This window comes from Monodon monoceros, unplaced genomic scaffold (assembly GCF_005190385.1).
Source record: "Monodon monoceros isolate NGI ecotype Baffin Bay Population unplaced genomic scaffold, NGI_Narwhal_1 Super_Scaffold_6, whole genome shotgun sequence".
In the NCBI taxonomy this organism is placed as follows: domain Eukaryota; kingdom Metazoa; phylum Chordata; class Mammalia; order Artiodactyla; family Monodontidae; genus Monodon; species Monodon monoceros.
In genome coordinates this window covers 80,387,706-80,408,772 of record NW_021703783.1, presented here as the reverse complement: position 1 = coordinate 80,408,772, position 21,067 = coordinate 80,387,706, and the positions used below count along the sequence as shown (strand labels likewise).

General features: G+C 39.1%; 1 protein-coding gene across 4 annotated transcripts in view; it reads right to left on the bottom strand.

Moving 5' to 3' along the window:
* The window catches only part of ANO4 (anoctamin 4), a 357,757-nt gene that overhangs the window by 50,245 nt on the left and 286,445 nt on the right, over window positions 1-21,067 (bottom strand). For all 4 annotated transcript variants that reach the window (XM_029205408.1, XM_029205406.1, XM_029205409.1 and 1 more), the window contains 7 exons: window positions 20,328-20,468; window positions 17,696-17,860; window positions 12,198-12,234; window positions 9,989-10,100; window positions 8,977-9,034; window positions 8,739-8,836; window positions 6,809-6,951 (listed from right to left, as the gene is read on the bottom strand). In XM_029205408.1, coding sequence (XP_029061241.1) covers window positions 6,809-6,951; window positions 8,739-8,836; window positions 8,977-9,034; window positions 9,989-10,100; window positions 12,198-12,234; window positions 17,696-17,860; window positions 20,328-20,468 — 754 coding nt within the window. The remainder of the gene's footprint in view (window positions 1-6,808; window positions 6,952-8,738; window positions 8,837-8,976; window positions 9,035-9,988; window positions 10,101-12,197; window positions 12,235-17,695; window positions 17,861-20,327; window positions 20,469-21,067) is intronic.

Sequence of the window (21,067 nt, the reverse complement as noted above, 5' to 3'; positions counted from 1 at the left end):
TGGTAAATTAAAGAAAACTGAAATCATATCAAGCATCTTTTCTGACCACAACACTATGAGATTAGAAATCAACTACAAGGAAAAAAAAAAAACTGTAAGAAGGCAATGACAGAGGGATAGCTAGAAAATCCTCAAATATTTTGATATTAAGCAACACATTTCTAAAAAAAAACCCCATAGGTTAAAAAAAACTACAATGGCAATTAGCAAATGCCTTGATGATGAAAATATAGCATCTCAAAACTTATAGGATACAGCTATGAAGCAGTATTCATAGAGAAAATCATAATTCTAAATGCCTAGATTAGAAAAAGAAGAAAAGTAGAAAATCAGTTATTTAAGCTTCCATCTGAAGATGTCTGGAAAAGAGAAAATTAGGCCCAAAGAAAGAATAGGCAGGAAATAAGAGCAGAAATAAATGAAAAAATTAATAAACCTCTAGCCAGATTGTTAAAGGAAAAAAGCAAAAAGCACAAACTATGAAAGTATAAATGAAAACGAGAACATCACTACAGACCTTATGTACATTAAAAGTTCGTAAGAGTATTATAAACAACTTTATTCCACTAAATGTGAAAATTCAGATGAAACAGATGAGTTTCTTGAAAAACACAACTAAACCACAGACTACTGAAATGGTTACTTGAAGAAATAGAAAATCTGAATAGTCATATATCTATTAACGAAATTAAATCTATAATTAGAAACTTTCCTACAAAAGACATTCCAGGTCCAGCTGACAAAAGATTCATATCCAGAATATATAAATAACTTCTAAAATCACTAAGAAAGAGAAACAGAACAGAATCATGGGCCTGAATGGGAATTCACGAAAGAGGATACCCAAATGACCAGAAGCATATGAAAAGGTATTCAGCATTTTAAGTTGACATGAAATTTCAAATTAAAACAATGATGAGGTACTACTACATACGAACCAGAATGCCCAAAATTTAAAAAGATGGACACTAACAAGTTTTAGTGAGGATGTGGAATAACTGAAGCTCTTATATTGCTAGTTGGAGTTTTGAAAACTGTTTGCAGGTGTCTACTGAAGATCCACAGATGCGTACATTATCATGGCCACTCCACTGGTAACTCCACTCTTGCATAAATTCCCAACAGAAATACATACAAATGTTAACCAAAACCCATGTACCAAAATGTTCGTAGCAATATCGTTTGTAAGAACCCAAACCTAGAAACAACTCACAAACCTATCACCAATAGAATGGATGGGTAAATAGTGGTGAATTCCAGTTTTCAGGGGTCTGGAAGATCTGCAGACTCACAAACTAGTTCATCCACTGGCACACTGATGCCTGCACATCCACAGGTAAGTTTGCCTCTTTTTTTTTTTTTTTTGACTCAAGTTTGACAGAGGCTTTGATTCTTACTAAAGTGCAACTATCTAGCTCATTAATCCTTAGCAGTGCTCAGAAGTCCATTTCATGATATGGGAAAGGATTGAGGGATTGGTGGGGGAAGGGGAGAAAGATGGAATGGAAAGTATCTGGGATTGGAAATGAAAAAAAAAACTACATGTGACTAAGGAAAGATGGAGGTGGGTATCAAAGACAAACTCACTTGTGTCATAATTTTGCTTCAGGTACACATTCTACGAATACTATACAAAAATGAAAATGAAATTTTACCTGTAGCAACATGGAAGTATCTTATAAATATGTTATTGCATGGAATAAGCCATTTACGAAAGAAAATGTATAATTCCATTTCTATAGAGATTTTTTTAAAAAGGCAAAATTAGAAGTCAGGAAAGCGGTTGGGGAGGGTGTTATAACTGGGAGAGGAAACAAGGGAGCCTTCTTTGATACTGATAATATCCTATTTCTTGATGTAGCTCACAGGATGACAAACATTTTCTGTCAAGAGCCAGATAGTAAATATTCCAGGCTTTGTGGGCCATAAAGTCTCTGTCACAACTGATCAGCTCTGCTGCTGTAGTGCAAAAGTAACTACACATAATATGTAGAGGCCTGGAGACGAGATGGCAGAGCAGAAGGACTTGAGCTTACCTCCTCTCATGAAGACACCAAAATCACAGCTAACTGCTGAACAACCATCAACAAAAAAGACACAATACCACCAAAAAAGGTATTCTACTCCCAAAGATAAAGAAGAAGCCACAACAAGACTGTAGGAGGGGCACTTTCATGATATAATCAAATCCCATACCTGCTGGGTGGGCGACCCACAAACTGGAAAATAATTATATCGCAGGGGTTCTCCCATAGGAGTGAGCCCTATGTCAAGCTCCGCAGCGTAGGGGTCTGGCATCAGAAGGGGGAGCCCCCAGAGCATTTGACTTTGAAAGCCAGCAGGGCTTGAGTGAAGGAGCTCCACAGGAGTGGGGGAAACAGGGACTCCACTCTTGGAGGGTGCACACAATGTTTCACGTGCACTAAGACCCAGGGCAAAGCAGTGACTCCATACGAGCCTGGGCCAGACCTACCTGCGGGTCTCGGAGGGTCTCCTGGGGAGGCGGGGGTCAGCTGTGGCTCACTGTGGGGGCAAGGACACTGGTGGCAGATGCTTTTTGGCACTGAGACCTGGCCCCACCCAACAGCCTGCAGGCTCCAGTGCTGGGATGCCTCAGACCAAACAACCAGCAGGGTGGGAACACACACAGCCCCACCCATCAGCAGACAGGCTGCCTAAAGTCGTCCTGAGCAAATCGGTCAGTGTGCTACACCACATCGACAAACTGAAGAATAAAAACCATATGATCATCTCAGTAGATGCAGAAAAAGCTTTTGGCAAAATTCGACACCCATTTATGATAAAAGCTCTCCAAAAAGTGGGCATAGAGGGAACATACCTCAATATTATAAAGGCCACATATGACAAACCCACAGCTAACATCCTACTCAACAGTGAAAAGCTGAAAGCATTTCCTCTAAGATCAGGAACAAGACAAGGATGTCCACTCTCACTACTTTTATTCAACATAGTTTTGGAAGTCCTAGACAATGGCAATCAGAGAAGAAAAAGAAATAAAAGGAATCCAAATTGGAAAAGAAGAAGTAAAACTATCACTGTTTGCAGATGACATGATACTATACATAGAGAATCCTAAAGATGCTTCCAGAATAGTACTAGACCTCATCAATGAATTTGGTAAGGTTGCAGGATACAAAGTTAATACACGGAAATCTGTTGCATTTCTATACACTAACAAACAATGAAAGATCAGAAAGCGAAATTAAGGAAACAATCCCATTTATCATCACATCAAAAAGAATAAAATACCTAGGAATAAACCTACCTAAGGAGGCAAAAAAGACCTGTACTCTGAAAACTATAAGATGCTGATGAAAGAAAATGAAGATGACACAAACAGATGGAAAAATGATATACCATGTTCTTGGACTGGAAGAATCAGTATTGTCAAAATGACTATACTATACAAGGCAACCTACAGATTCAATTCAATCCTTATTAAATTACCAGTGGCATTTTTCACAGAACTAGAACAGAAATATTTTAAATGTGTATGGAAACACAAAAGACCCTGAATAGCCAAAGCAATCCTGAGAAAAGAAAATGGAGCTGGAGGATTCAGGCTCCCTGACTTACAGTAACGAAAATAAAAACAAAAATAAACAAATGGGACCTAATTAAACTTAAAAGCTTTTGCACAGCACAGGAAACCATAAACAAAATGAAAAAACAACCCTAAATGGGAGAAAATATTTGCAAACGAAGTGACCTACAAGGGATTAGTTGCCAAAATATACAAATAGCTCATGGAACTGAATATCAAAACAAAAAACACAACCCAGTCAAAAAATGGGCAGAAGATCTAAATAGACATTTCTCCAAAGAAGACATACAGATGGCCAACAGGCACATGAAAAGACTCTCAACATCGCTATTTATTAGAGAAATGCAGATCGCAACTACAATGAGGAATCACCTCACACTGGTCAGAATGGCTGTCATCCAATAGTCTACAAATAATAAATGCTGGAGAGGGTGTGGAGAGAAGGGAACCCTCCTACACAGTTGGTGGGAATGTAAATTGGTACAGCCACTATGGAGAACAGTATGGAGGTTCCTTAAAAAACTAAAAACTACCATACAACCCAGCAATCCTGGGCATATATCTGGAGAAAACCATAATTCAAAAAGATACATGCACCCCAATGTTCATTGCAGCACTATATACAATGGCCAAGACATGGAAGCAACCTAAATGTCCATCAACAGAGGAATGGATAAAGAAGATGTGGTATATATATATATATATATATATATACAATGGAATATTACTCGGCCATAAAAAAGAGTGAAATAATGCCATCTGCAGCAACATGATGGACCCAGAGAATATTGTGCTTAGTGAAATAAGTCAGAGAAAGACAAGTGCTATATGATATCACAAGTGGAATCTAAAAACATGATACAAATGAACTTATTTCCTAAACAGAAAGAGACTCACAGACTTCAAAAACAAACTTATGGTTACCAAAGGGGAAAGGTGGGGAGGAGGGATAAATTAGGAGTTTGGGAATTCACATATACACAGTACTATATGTGAAATAGATAAGCAACAAGGACCTACTGCATAGCACAGGGAACTCTACTCAGTATTCTGTAATAATCTATATGGGAAAAGAATCTGAAAAAGAATGGATATATGTATATGTATAACTGAACCACTTTGCTGTACACCCAAAACTAACATAACATTGTAAATCAACTGTAATATAAAATAAAAATTAAATTAAAAGACTATAGATAATGTGTAAATAAACGGGTATTGCTGTGTTTCAACAGAACGTTATTTACAAAGCCAGGCAGTGGACTGGCTTTGGGTCTGTTAACCCCTCACCTACATAGATTGGTTACATTTGTGCATAAATTTGTGAATATTTATTGATCTGTACACTTTTGACTTATATGCTTTTCTCACTATATATTCCACTTCAATGAATACATTTAAAAAATATAACAAAGCAGGACAGTCATTAAGAAAATAACAAAAACAACAAGAACAGACGCAAGCAGTTAGGATTCGCTGGTCTGCTTGTAATGCTGCTTCTGAGATTTGTTTCTTGCTGCAAAGATACTGGAGTATTTGGAGCACTACCAGTTCTTTTCATGCACTCTATATACCAACATTATTGTTCATTTCCTTCTTTATGGGAGGAGAATCCATTAAGAGACCTCCAAGTGCTTAGTTCACTTAATGAATTCCCTTTATTAAGTGTTATTATTACTGCCCAAATTGATTTCTTCTCCAAGTTACATCATTCTGCCATTCTATAATTGAAACTCTAGGTACTTAGGACATAAGTGACCTAAGAAACATTAAGTATCAACTCTACTACTGCTTTAATTTTCAGATTTGCCCAGAAAGAACTTCTTTCAGAAGTAATGTATCTTGCCCATCCCTACCCCCACTTTCACCCCAATGTTACAGAGCTTAAACATAATTAGAAAAAAAAGAGAAAAGCTATCCACACTCAGTGTATCTGCTAAGGGATTTTGTTAAGCTTTTCTCCCCTGGAAGGTAAGAATAGAAAAATAATAATAATGACAGGGATGACATATATCAAGTACATACTACGAGCCAGGCATTGTTCTAAGCCCTTTCCACGTGTTAATTTATTTAATCCACATAGAAGTGCTCTGAAGTGGTTACTTTTTTTAATCCCCATTATAAAGAAGAGGAAAGTGAGACAAAGAGATTAAGTAATTGCCCAAGGTTTCACAGTTAATAAGTGAGGGGCTGGGATTTGAACTCAGGTAATCTGTTTCTAAAGCTCATGCTCTCAGATACATGCTAAAGTAAGTAGCTTGGATTTGATTATAGAGAAATCAGATTCCTTCAATATAAGTGTAGCATAGCTTAAGCATTCCCAGCTTCCTGCCACCCCCTCAAGGGAAATGACTGTCCCCCGTCTACGCCCTACTGACTCACACTGCAGCATCTATGCCACTTTATTGCACTTACCTTTTGTATCTCTGACTTTCCCTCACTGTGCACTCTTTCAGAGCTGGGACTGTGCCTGATTCCTTCTTGTATCTCTAGTGCCAAACATAATGTCTGCCCGGACATAACATGGCTCAAAAGATGTCTGCTGGATACAAACTACTATATATAAAATAGATAAACAACAAGGTCCTACTGTATAGCACAGGGAACTATATTAAATATCTTATAATAAACTATAATAGAAAGGAATATGAAAAAGAATGTTTATATTCTTTTATGTGTATATGTATAACTGAATCACTTTGCCATACACCTGAAACTAACACAACATTGTAAATGAACTATACTTCAATAAAAAAAAAATGTCTGCTGAATGAATGAATCAATCACACCATGAGTGATCACTCCTTTTTCTTTGGTTCACCAAGTTTTCAGCTCATTTTTTTCTGGTGATTTATTACAAGGGACAGGACACAATGTCATGAAGAATGTGAAGTGACTTGGCACTATTTCTGTCAATAAAGCTTCTTAAAGCAAGAATACCCTTCCTCTGCATTTAGCTCAAGAATCCCCCCATACTGCTAGCCTCGATGATAACGGTGTATGTCTAGTTAAATGTAGCTAGAATTTACATTTATAATTAATAGGATAAAACAGACAACAAGGTCCTACTCTATAGCACAGGGAACTATATTCAATATCCTATGATAAACCATAATGGAAAAGAATATGAAAAGAATTATAACTGAGTCATTTTGCTGTACAGCAGAAATTAACACAACATTGTAAATTAACTATACTTCAATAAAACTTTTAAAAATCAGATAAAATAGGCTATTTTCATACTCATTTCTAAGTATTCATCGAAAAGTCCGTAGGCATTCATCGGCTGAAGGTTGTAGTCCTTTTCCCACTGTGGGAAACTTATTTTCCTTTCAGGTCCATGCTCTTGTCGTACTTTCCTTCTAGTCCACCAATTCTGAATTAACCTGCACAACAAGATTAATTTATTTAAAAAAATATATATGTATATAGCTGTTCATAAGACTTAAGTAATAAGAAATAGAATATAGAACAATAGTTTAAAAAATTTAGGACACGCTGCCAAGGAAATGAAGCCTTGGATTAGAAGGGAAATAACGATGGAGGCTACACTTCAAGCATTTGTACTTGCAAGTGAACAGAATGATTGATGAGCTTATTTTAATCATGCACAAAACTGTCTCTCGTCCAGTGGTGCCTCGGAGGTTTGGGTAGAGGACTGAGAGCATTGATAACCTGATCCCCCAGTACAAAGGCAACCCACAGGCCTCTGAGAAGAAGATGGTTTGGCCTAGCTGGCTTAGTTGAGGACCCGTGAGCAGTCTTACCATTGGGTGCTGACCTGCATACTCTGACTCGAGGGCCCTAGAAGGTCTGAAAACCCACAAAGGTTTCCTCCTTTCCTGGCATACAGAAGCCCGCAGGTCCACAACTGGATCTGCCTGCTTTTGGGTTGAGTTTGACAGAGGCTCTGATTCCCAATAAAATTTATCTCACACTGGTGAGGTTAGTACATTAATCCTTGGCAGTGTTCAGAAGTGCATCTTACGATACGGAACAGGGTTGAAGAAATTGGGGTGTGGGGGGGGTCAGGTTTGTGTGCTGTAGGGGGCAAGGAGAAAGCTGAGGGGTATCTGAGAGTAGCGATGCCAAAGCAAAAACAAATGTGAAATAAACTAAATAAGAGGATGGGTATCAAAGACAATTCTGTCTACTTCACAATTTTGCTCTATGTCCATATTAGTAGAAGGTAAATATAGTTCCCTTTGATGTCTATGACATTTTGATAAGTTATGGATGATACTTTAAAAGAGAATATAATGCTTCTAATTTTAAAATTTTATGCTTTGTTTTTTTTAAGTTTTATAGAAAACATCAACACTTGGAAGAAGTTTTCTAAAAATAAATCTAAGAAGAGAATATTACTGGCAGTGGTTCTGACGGGGAGCTAAGAGATGACTTTTCGAAGTGAACCGAGTTCCAGTTAATTGTTCTGGCTGAGTGGTCTTCCCTGAAATTCTCTATGGAGACACTTGAGCTGACCTGGAAACCTGTAGGTGTAGAATTAAAGAAGAAATAGAAGTGCTGCTGATTTATGTCCCTTTAAAACTTAACTGACCAGAACTGAGCAGACACAGCCAAATTCAAGGTCATCCTTACAAAGGTGATGCAAGTTTTTGCCCATTGCCATCAACATAAACTGTTATCATCAGGTAATGATGTTTTTACTGGTTAGGATAGGCTTACTTAGAAATACTCCAGTTTCTTTTTTGAATCATTTTTTTAGGTCTTCTTTCCATAAGTTCCTTTCCTGTACAGTTGAATTTAAGGAAGTTTAAAGAAATTACCATTTCTGATTTATTGCAGGGGTTGGGGAGTAGAGACCTCGTTAATGTGTCATCGTCATTTAAAGCGGCTTGGAAGCAGGTATCCAATTACTTAGGGGCCCACAGAGACTTCTTAAAGAATATTCACTTTTGTTTATGCGATTTGTGCTAAATCTTCCGAAAGAGCCAATGTTTATTATTTTCATGATTTGTCTTTGAATATCTAAGCATGACGACTTAGCTCCAGGTACACACACACACACACGCACACGCACACGCACACGCACACGCACACACACACACACACACGCTTAACTGCTGAGTCTGCATTGCTTATCTTACTTGCCACACCTAGAAAAGCCAATGAGACATGCTGCCTCTCAAGTATAGATATCTAAGGTACTTACGGGTAGCCAAGTTCCATGAAATTATTCCAGGTCTGCTTTAGCACCATTATAATACCCATTTGCATACAGAGATCAATAAGGCATCCACTAGGGTGGCACTGCGAGGTAAGCAAACACAGAAATTCAAGAATCAATGGACAGGAAGAAAGGCTGTCTGGTTTCTAATCTGCACAAAGTTGCCCTAAGCCTGTTTAACGCCAAGTCTGTAGGAAACAAGGAATGATGGGAGAATACAGACCTCTTCTAGTCTCCACCTGTTTATCAGCCTCAAGTAGGCACCTGGGTGTCCTGTGAATCTTCAACACACACAGAAAAACAAACCATTAGCATCCTGTACCTTCAGTGAATATTATACTCAGATTAGCACATCCTCCAGTGAAAATTACCGGTGCAGTAAGGAACAGGTCTCAGGGAATTAGGAAAACTCTCTGGAACTGGCATGATGGCAGCTTCTGGAATTCTCTGGGAGTATTTCTCTCCTGGCCCTTCTGTCTGTCTGCTGAACACGGAGGCCAGTTCTTGCTGCCTGCTGTGGCTTTTAACATTTTCTGCTGAATATCAAGTGGCTGTTTTGTAAGCAGCAGGTTGGGTTTAAACACATCAGATCTTTTTGAATATTAGTAATGCCGTGTTTTTTATTTTTTAAAACTAAACTATTTGACTAGCATTCCGTACTGAAGTAGCTAGAGACTACGGAGAGGCTGCTCATCCATTTCACTAAAACCCAGTACTCGGCTCTTCCCTGGTTCTAGTCTCCTCAGACACACTTCCTGGTGTAACGAAGTTCATGGTACCCGGACGTTCCAAATCCTCAGAACTGCTGGATTCAGAAGCTACCCAGTCTCCTTCGGCATCCTACGTCAGCCCCCTTTCCTGTCTGAATGTCCTTCCCTCCTCTGTGAGGTCAGGGATCTGGGACATGCTGCCTGCTGTCCTCCCCCTGATGCCACCTGCTCTTATAGGTGTGAGATCCAGAGGCCCGATTCAGGTACAGATGGAGCCTGCAAGTTTTACATTCACACTTCACGTGTGCAAACTATTTTCTTCTACTCACCTTAACAAGAAAAGGTACAAGGGACTTTGATGGAGACCATTCCCCAGAATGGGAAGGGAAAGGAAAGGAGGAGACTGTTCTCCTCTTTATACACTTTATAAAAATCACCCTAAAGGCTGGCCTCTCTGTCACCCTGGTCAGACCTCTGTGCGCTCTGTCCCTGGCCGGGGGAGGTGTGGAGAGAATGGGTTCTTACCTTCCGAGGAAGAATGCGATGTAAAACGTGGAGCTGTTCAGATTGACAAACTGAAAAAGAAACATTTTCAGGGTGAAGCTGTTCTCCCACTCGGACTCAGTGCGAGGCTGTTCTGTGGACACAAGGGGAGCAGAGTTTGAGAGGCTGCATCTGACTCCTTCTCAACTCCCTCTGTCCAGCTCCCCAGATGCATGGGGTGGGAGCAGAGGCTTCCAAAGGAGGCTGCAGGAGAGCCCAGCTTGCCTACAGATGACATGCGACGGAATGGACCATCCATGGGTTCCTCAAGCTCCCAGACCAGCCCCAGCGAGGCTTTGGTGGGAAGTGACTACTAACTTGTCCGAGGGCAGGGAATATCGTTTGTTCTGCTGTTCTAGGATGCCCGGAGAGCCTGGAGTAGAGACAGCCAGGCTGAAGGGGCCGCACTCCCGGCCCTGGCTCCTTGCAGGAGCCTCTCCTTTTGCTCTTAGTTTCCACCTGTGGGGTGGGGCCTGTGTGGCATCAGGTCCCCTCCCATCTCCTAATAACTCCTTGGTCTCGACTTCTATTTCTGGTGTGATGTGAGGTGCTACTGGGAGAGAGGGAGTCAGACCCCCCATCTCAGAATGAGCATCTGACCCCATTACCTGTCACCCTCATCCATCATCATTTTCATTCTCAAGGACAAGTACCAAAGAGGTGACCTCATCTTTAGAGCTTTTATTGTACAGCAGCATCTTTGTCTTACAATTTCCTGACCTCAGTCAGGCACCAATTTTCATCTTCTTGTATTTCAGTTTCCATACAGCAAATGCTCTTTGGACATGGTGATGCAAACCAAAAATATGGATCAATCCTCCAACCTGAAATCTCATGTCAAATGTGCTTATCCTTCCCTGGAAGTTGCATCCTCACCTCAAACAACGTCAAAGAAAATGCATTTAATGCAATAGCACTTTCTGTTTCCACATTCCCTGAGCTTCTAATTGCTCATTTACCATTTTACCCCATCAATTCCTTTCCCACCCTCAAAATGCTTCCCAGGAGTATATCTGAGAAGGGAGGGGAGAAAGAATGAGAATCGGATTTAAAATGGTTTAAATGTCAATTTCAGAACAAGGCCATACTGCTGTTGAGGGAAGAAATGACAAAGGATGCTTCAAGGGCTTTAGCTTTACTTCACTTCTGCTAATGAACTCTTGGTTACACAGGAAGGTCTCCTAGCTCATCAGCCAGCTGGGTGGGTTCCCAGGTGGCCCAACCAAAGATTGACCATGGCTGATATCTCCACAGGCATCTTTTCCAGCCTGGAGCAAGGTCCCCCCTGGACACAGTCTATCAATGGGCAGTTACCTCTTCTGTGGACATAAACTTCTATATTTTTGGGCAAAGAGTGGCGGTGATGGCAGATTTCAATGAATTCAAAGGAGATATGCCAAGTGCCTAGCTCTGTATCTGGCACATAGAAGGGCTCAAAAAGATGAGATGCCAGATGTATCTGGCATCTTTTATTATAATGATGATTATAAATAAAAACACTTTTGTGATTTTTTTCTCCCTTTGGCAAGCTACATATGGGAATGTGCTAAAACAGGTTTTGTGTGGGAGCATGTAATTTTCTCAAACTGCATAGAGTAAAATGACTAATATCTCATTAATGAAATTGGGACAGTTCCTCTATCTTGAAAATGTAGTAAATGTACAGCTCATAGCTGGTTACCAGATTGTTCTGGTGCCTTACAGAGTCAGAGAAACGTTCCTAGGGATGACTTGTCCAGATGAATGTCATTTCCACAGATGTCAGTAATGGTTAGCCTGTCTACATAAAAGACTCCCAGTCTTCAAAGCAACCAATTTTGCTGTGATTTTATATGCCATTAAAACTTGCTGTGTTTTTAATTAAATAAAAATTGTAGGCAATAGCAAATGAACACTTTTCTAAATGATTATAGGTACTTCATACACATGTACTTTTGTAAGAGAAAACCTACTTTAAATTGTATTAGCTCATGAAAGATAATGTCTAAATGCTTTAAAGCTTTAGGTAGGAAAGATTCTCTCAATTCCTAGACATATTTAACATGTCCTGTTGAGGGCAAAGAACAAATTGTTGTATGCAATTCAAAATAAAGGGAATATTTGTTTTCAGCAGTGTTTCAGAAATGAATCTTTGAGAAGGTATTTTTCAGACCACAATACTGTACTGTGAAAGAAAGAGGGTTCCACTTACCTAAGTTTGTCAGAAGCAGTGCAACTTTTTCATAGAGCTGTAAAATAAATTTAATACATTTAACAAACTGTAGATGTTCTAAAATCTGTAATTATGAAGTAAATAGGTTAAGTCATAAATGAAAATAATTTCATTAACCATCCACTGTGCAAACAATGAAAACATCATCAACAATTGTGTCCTTTCAGGACAAGAAAGAATTGTACAAGGTCCCATTTTAATATTTTAAAAGTCTCACTTCTTGTGTTGGGGTGAATAATTCTGTAACAACAGGCCAGCTGCCACTAATTATCAGCTTGCTAAGGGATGCTGGGCAAGTCACAACATTCCTGGGCCTCCTCAATGTAAAATCTCTAAGCATCCTCAGTGTAAAAATGTAAAATCTCCTCAATGTAAAATCTCTAAGACTGCTTCTGATAAGGGTCTGTAATCCTATTGTTTCTATGAGCTGATTTTCTAGATTATAGCATTCCTAAACACCAAAGTGATCAAACATTATTGGGAACCGCCAAACTTATGGTAATCTGCTTTTCTATTAGTGAATTAGATGCATCCCTAACTCACCCAGCCATCTGGTAAATGGAGGGTCCTAATAGGATGGAAGGGGTGTGTGTCCCTGTGCTTGTGTGTGTGTATGGAAGTACAGGGGGTACAGTTAAGGGCAAACCCAGCTCTAGGAGATTCCCTAGGGAGGGTATAAATTGAAAAAGAAAAGAGCAAGTGCCTTCTCTAAAATGAAAGATGATAAATGAAAACGAAAAAGAAAACTAGTCAAATGGATTTGAACAATATGAAAATTAAGATCACATTTAGACTGAAGTAGTGAAATTTCACTGGTTAAAATTCCCCAGGCTGGAATAACAGCTTTACCAGCCAACAAGCTATAGGTCTTGGGCATGTTACCTCACCTCTTCTTTAGACCATCGTTTTCCTTACATGTGGTTGAGAATGGGTATTAGACACACTCATCTTGAGGTCCTTCCTAACTTTTGCATTCTCTTACCCCAGATTTCTTCTAACTACAGAAACAGTCTAAATACTCAGATTGTATGACTCTAAACTTTCAGCAAAGACTGTGGTTTGTTATATTAAGATATAAATAATTCATATGGCCACAGTATCAAAGTTTGTATATAGAAATCTCAGACTCTTGAAGTCCAATGTTAAAACAGACCAGTATAATTTTCAGTAAGAAATCTTGTGTTATAGATGAGTCATACATCTCAATTTTATCATAAAAATAAAATACTGGTAAACAACATATTAGGACAGATATTCTAATCAAAATTATTTTAATATTACAAAGGCATGGTATTATTAAAGTTACTTACATAATTATCAAGGAAAATTAAATTCAACCGGTGAGACAACCTTTCTCAAAAATATAATTTTTGATTACCTAGTTCATCCTTTAATCTTTCATGTTGATGTACATTTGTTAAAGTGCCTCGCTTTGCACACTTGCCTCAAAGGCCTTGAGAGCTGGTGATATGCCATCGTTATTTTTGTTTGGAAACTGAAAAAATTGGAATTTAAAAAAGGAACAGCACAGGAGTTGAAATAGAATTATTATTAACCTTTTGAAAAGTAAGGTAAAGTGTATGAGGACACTGGGATTCATGGCATCTGTGAACATTTTATCTGGATGAGACGAGATGGATAGTGAGACTTTGAGCAGGATGCAGCAGAAAAGAGCACATAAACAAAGGGACTGAGAGCCAGCAAGAGAGCTTCACATGAGTGGTTTCTGGAAAAGGCCTGATTTCTCATTAGCCAGTTGAGACAGAAAGCACGGATAGTTTGTTCTGATAAGAGTAGTAGAAGATCTAAGTTTCCAAACTGGATGCCACAAATGGTTACTGTCAGAATCTTTAACAGCAAGCTTTCTGATCCTAAGGATATGTCCAAAAGAAGCTATGAGCACTTCTAATTTTATCTTGTCCGCCTGATCAATATATGTGGGTTTGTTCTGATGCAAGCCATATTTTCTGGTTTAGTTCTTTTTGGAACAAGTCATTGTGGTTTTCACTGTTTACAGGTTATAATGAAATGTCAGATTCATTTTGGTATGGCTGAATAAAAAGGATGGTAATGACTTTTAATGTCTTCCTTTATTGGCATATATAGCTTGAGACCACTATATTGAGATGTTCTTTGGTCACTAGTGAAGCGGAATAAAATTGAAAGAGCATGACAAGGAGGAGTGAGGAAATCTATCTACTCACTCTGTCTTTGAAATATTTATTTTTCAAGACATGCAATAAAATGAAAACCCCGTAACTAGCAACTAAGAGGCATAATAGTTTGTTAGGATCCAGAATACTTTTGTAAAATAATATGAGCTTTATTTTTTTTTTAAATACACATAAAAGTAAACACACATTGTCAAATCCAGAAAATAGGCATTCCTTATAGATCTTCTTCAGTTAGGATTGGAAGAAAGTCAGAAATAGGATATATGATCTATAATAATTATTTGAAAGAGGCTTTAATGAACATAAATTAAATACCAATCTAGCTCTCAAGATTTTTATATTCAGTTAATGAAAAAGTATTCATGATTAATGTCCAAATAATTTTTTTTTTTTTGCAAGACCAGTATGGCCAAAATTTTAAGTAATTGAAAACAATTTATATAGCTATAAAAACTATATTATTGAGTCATAAAAATGTCTTAAATTGGGTCATTTCAGCAGTCATTAATAGTTTAGTTCTGAATTGGTCAAAGCTATGTTATAGTCATTAGTCTGTCGTTTGTCCTTTATTCAATATTTGCTTTTTAAGGACTTAAAATTTTTAAAAATATATTTTGATGAAGAGCTTTCCCAGCTATATTACACACTTGGTTGACTTCATAATGGAACCTGCAAAGCTTCAGGACATAAGACAGGAGTGTAAAGGTGTGTGCTGGATGAGGATGTCCTCAGAGATGGCCGAGGAGGGTAAGGCAATTGGTCACTGCACAAAAGGGTCCTGGATGATGCTGGTTTTAGAGTGTGTATGCTTTTTATCTTCTTTCCTTCCCCTTGCTATGGCTTGTCATTTTCTGACCTTGTCAGTATTCTTGTCTTAGTAACCTTCTGTTATTTTAGTTTGATGTTGGCTGAGAAATCAGAACACCAAATATGTTCACATTGTATCTAAAAATAAAGAAAGAAAGAAAAGAAAAGAAACCTTAAGGGCATTCCTAAGAATGACACATGTCAGCTTTAGTGTGTGGGCTTGGTCATCCATTTTGGTGACTCAGAAACCCTTTGTTAAATAAAACATGTAAAACGCCTACCTGTCTAGCTCCTAGCACACAGTAGGTGCTTCGTAGTGGCCTTAATTACATACTATTTCACCTCCCCTCCTGCTTTGTTTTTAGTTTATTTCTTCTTTTCTTGGCTGTGTTCCACGAAGCAGAGGTTTTTGGATAAGTGATTTTCAGTTAAATGAAGTGACAACACTGGCTCCTGGTCAAAATGTACCAGCAAGCATGTGTTTATAGAGCCACTGCATATATGCAGAAATTTATTTCTTAAGATGTATAAATTAAATTTTAATAAGACATTGGAGAAGAGAGATGATAAAATACAGTAAGCTTTAATTCACTGCATCCTACCCGGACGCAGAATCTTTTCGGGCTGTTTGGTTAATTTCACTATGAATCACTCCCCTTCACAACGAATATTCATTCCACAATTAACTTTGAGACTAGCTGAACCGGGGACAGGGGGAGTGCAAGGGAGTGACAAACAGCCACTTTCAATCTCCACTTGACCAAGCAGTTACACAGTCATCACGTCAAAATGATCTGCAGGTGCTTTTTTTTCCCCTACCTTCTGGATTTTTAAACTTTTTTTCTAAAATAATAAAGAAGTTCCTGTATCTTTAATAATAATAATAAATTACCTATATTTCATTATCTCGGTGATTTCAGCACAATGGCCCAGATTTAAGCTGCAGTATAAATAAGGGTGAGGGGAACTCTAATTGAACACTTACTCCATGCCTAACACTATACATGGCACTCTACATACGTTATTTATTCCCTCCTACAAACCTCACGTCTAACAATGTCAGCCACTGCCTTTTTTTCTGCAAATAGTGACAACAATTTACTGAGAGCCTACTGTAAGCCAGAGCCTGTTTCTGTTGCCAGAGTTTGGAAACTTAGATCTTCTACTACTCTTATCAGAAAAGACAAAAGTTTCTGCCCTCTTGGGGCTACATTCCAACGGAGAAGATAAATAACAAAATAAATTTTTAAAAATAGCCTATTAGATGGCGATTAACGCCATAGAACAAAATAAAGCAGGCGAGGAGCTAGGAAATGGTCAGACGGCAGGAGTGGGTTGCAATTTTAAATTGAGTGACGAGGGAGGCTTTATACTGGAAAAGTAACAGTTGAACAAAGACCTGAAGGAGGTGCAGGAGTAAACTCTGCAGACCCCATGGGAAAGAATGTTCCAGGCAGAGAGAAGAGCAAGTCAAAAGTCCTAGGGTGAGAGCGTGCCTGGCACATTGAAGAGAAAAGGGAAGGCCAGTGAGAAGCAGGAAAGTCAAGGTGAGGAGGGAGGAGACAAAGTCAGAGAGCTCGCTGGGGCCAGATGAGGGAGACCCTGGGTCTCCATGTGAAGACAGAACTTTTATTCTGAGGGAGAGGAAAGCCACTGGATACAGTGAACAGAGGCTGACTTACATGGATGAAGCTTGCTTGCTCTAGCTGCTATGATGAGCCTGGATTGAGGGAAGCAGACGTGGAAGCTGGGAGACCGGCTCGGAAAGCACTGCAGTAATCCAGGTGGGATATGCTGGGGACCTGGACCAAGGTGGGGACTGGGGATGTGTGAAAAGTGATCAAATTCTAGATACATTTCGATGCTGAGAGAAGCAGAGGAGTTTCAGCCTGGGTGACTACAATGGGGGCTGCAGGAGGAGCTCATTCTGGAGGGAAGACGGGGAGTTGGGGGTTGTGTGTGTTAGGTGAGGATGTTTGGGGTTCAAGGGAGACAGCTGGGCTGAAATATACATTTGAAAAAAAACTGAAATCAACACAAGCTACAAGTACCACCCTGAAATACTCCTTGCTGGGTTATTGCAAGAAATGCTTTGGATACTAATTTCCCATCCGTTCAGAAGCAAAAGGAAACAGGAACCAACATTACTGAGCTATGTCACAGAGTCTGAGCTAGGCCTTTAAAATGTATTTTTTCTCTAAATTTCCCCAAGAGGTATACAGTGTTATCTTACTGGATAAATAAGGGAACTGAGGTTCAGAGAGGGCAAGTGCCTTGCCCAGTCTTACAATGTAGAAAATCCTGGAGGCCAGATTTGACTCAAGCCTTCTGTATCCCCAGATGAGCACACCTTATGCCAGGCACTTTGCAGCCAGGCCATAAGTGCCACATAATTGACCAGCCTCTCTAAGGCCAGGTCCCTTTAGAAACAGAAGAAAACTCACCTGTAGCACACACATTTTATCCATTTGACTAGTTACCTTGCAGCTCACTTACCACGTTCAGCAGCATGATGATGCAGAAATTGATGCACACGGCAGTCCCCGTGGTTGCAACCTGAGAATTATTCCTGATTAACGCCCACTTAAAGGCAGCGAAAGTGCTGACGGTCACCACCCTGTAAATGACGATCCCAAACACGGCGGCGATCACCACGCAGATCTGGCAGGAAGACCAGAGGACACCCAGTGAGCACTGTGATGGAATGTTGGAGGAAGGGGCTCCCGCCATCTGGAAAATCCTCGGATGAGGAAACGAGATAAAGCGGCAGTGGTCCTGACTCAAGACACCACAACAAAATGCACACTTTTCACGTGGTTGATGCTTTCTCTTGTCTGTTTGTACGTTCTTTGTTATCCAAATAGAAAAGCCACAGAACTTGAGAGCTGATAAACCGTTAAGCTATGGGGTAACACTTTATTAAACAGAATATCAGATTGAGCAAATGAACAAATATTTACTGTGGAAATCTTATCGTGTCACTCTTCTGTTTAAAACTATTTATTGGCTTCCTTTTAGGATAAAAGCAAAGCCCTTATGGTGGCCTGGAAGAGTCTCTCCAGCCCCACTGAGTGTTTTTCCCCTCCCTCTGGAGACTCTAGACCTTTTCTTATTGTTTCCAATGGGCCAAGCATCCTTAATCTTCAAGACCATTTCCTTTGCCCAAAATGCTGATCCACCCATTCCCCTGCCAAACACACACACACACACCCTCACGCAGTCTAGTTAATACCTAACTCATTCTTCACATCTCAGCTCAAGAACTACTTCATAATTAATGCTTTTCATGAACGCCCACTCCTCCCCCCAGGCTTTTTTTTTTGTTATAGGGTACTCTTCTTTCAGTGTACAACTTATAATTTCTAACAATTTGTTTGATTATTGCTAGTCTCTCCCACTTAGATGGTAAGCTCCATCAGGGTAAGGATGGTAACTGTCATTTCTGCAGCAACTTAGCATCATGCCAAGTGCTCAGTTATTTGTTGCTGAAGAAGCCTGTGAGAGATGCATACTCGTATTTATCAGATATATACACAGACTGGACTGAGGCATCTTCCTCTGAACATTTCATGGTGTTTGAGAAGAATATGGCATATCTTCTCTCTATATGAATAATGGGAATTTGAGATTCCAAAAAGTTTTGTGGCTTTCATTAGATGACTTGCTTAATATGTCTTTGAGCAGAGACCTTAGCTTACATAGTTGTCAAAAACTGGATCTTAAAGCTGGGCCTCAGGACAGCCTCTGCCAACTTAGAGATTCCTTTCTTTATAGAAGCTTTTTCTGTGTTTCTCACAGACTCTATTTCTAGCTTACTATGAGTGACATGCTCTAAAAGCTCAGGTATGAGTCCTAGCTGAACTGGCTAAAGTAGTAGTAATAATAATAGAAAACAAAGAAACAAAAATCGCCCGTGTCTGAATCCTGGAGCTGCTGATAGGGAGACAGGTGAGAACTACACTGAATTATAGACAAGGGCGGCAATGTGGTAGAATGGAAAGTTCACTGGACTCAGAGTCAGAAGTTAGGTCTGAGTCCTGGTTCAGCTATGAGCTAGCAGTGTGACCTTGGGCACGTAGCTTGTTCTTTCCATGGCTTCTACCTCTATGATCTACCCCATCTGTAGAACAAGGAGAACTTAATTTATGTCCTTAGGTCTTGTCGTGAGAAACAAAACCCCAAACAATAAATGTGAATGCACTTACAGAAGGCAAGGCCCGACACAATTGCTAACAAAGCAGCATCTGTAGAAGGGCATGGATCTGAGTCTTGATCTGAGCCGAGGGACACTGGGCTCAGTTCCTTTCTGGCTACGGGGGGTAGACTGTCTGAATTTTCTATTGTCTTGTCCTTCCCAGTCTAACCAACTAGGATATATACTTACAAACACTTGCTATTTGAAAAGAGGAAAGGAGGATCTTAACCATCCTTTCCTGTCTAAAATGACATTTCTGACATATTTGCATATGTTTTATTCAGTAATTGACAGGGTCAAAGTTGATCATAAAACGACTTCTTTTTAGGAAAAGCTAACAATCCAGCTTCAAATTAGTGTTTTGCAAACTTATATAATCATTAGTGAAATAAATGTTTGGGAGTTATATCTGGCTATATACAGTCTATTAAAAAATAGACTGTAATAAAACAAAAAAAAATCAGAGTTCCTTGCATATTGTAAAGATGAACATTGTTTCAATTACCATGTTTGGTTTTATACATCTATTTGCGTAGTATATACTAGGTTATGACAACGTTTGTATTTCTTACTGTTATGGGCGTTGTAAAAAAATGTTTGAAAAACACTGCTGTAGGTATTAATACTATCTCATAGTTTTAGTTCCTTTCATTATGACATAGAGAGACAAATGCAAAGAACAGCAGATCAGAGGATCTGAGCTCTTGTCTATTTCTTGGCTAATCTGGGCAAGCCCTTTACCCTTCTGGAGTCTCAGTTGCTCCACCTGTAAAATGCAGACAGCAATGCCATCCCTGACCACCATGTAGAATGGTTGTGAGGACTAAATAACAGAACGTGCAAAAATATATCCAAACACTTGATATGATTATTGTTACCATGCTACAGGTTTGTACTTTATGAAAGAAAGAGTTTTGTAAAAAAGTTTCAGACCATAAAGAATATTCCAGATGCAGAAACAATAAGTCGGCTGCATTTATCTGCAAATGCTTGATATGGTTCTGGTTTTCCCGAAATGGGATTCATCCGCTCTTTCTTGGAATACTTGGCTTCAAACTGGGGCCGTATTTCTTCCTAAAGAACAAGCAGACACATTTTTATGTACTGAAGAACTGTTCAGACAATAAGAAAAAAATCATTTTACCCCACAGGAAAACTGAGTCAACAAATGCCACAGTCAATGACATGGGCTTGGAAACCGGCCACTTAAAGAAAATCTGCAGAATGATGATCTAGACTTTTTATCATCAAGGCTATGTAATTTAGACTAATAGTTAAGTGTCTCTATTATCTTTTTAAACTATACTTGAAGAAAGAAACTGAGAATGAGAAAAGGGACCAACTTGTCCTGTCCCTAGTGGTTTGAAACAACTAATAAGCTTATACTTTTATTACCGGGGAGTGATGTGGACACCAGGACAAAGAAAGCTTCTGAACAGCAAAATGTTCAGAATTCGCTTTGTGAGTTATAATTCTTAGTTTTCTACAATTTAAAATTTTTCGATTTAGGCAGTTAAAAAACATCTTGCATCTATTTTTTAATAAGCTCCTATAGATGTCATTCACCCTTAACCATAGGTTTGAAACGTATTCTTTTTGTTGTTGAGGATTTTTGCATCTATATTCCTCAGTGATATTGGTCTGTAATTTTCTTTCTTTGTAGTACCTTTGGT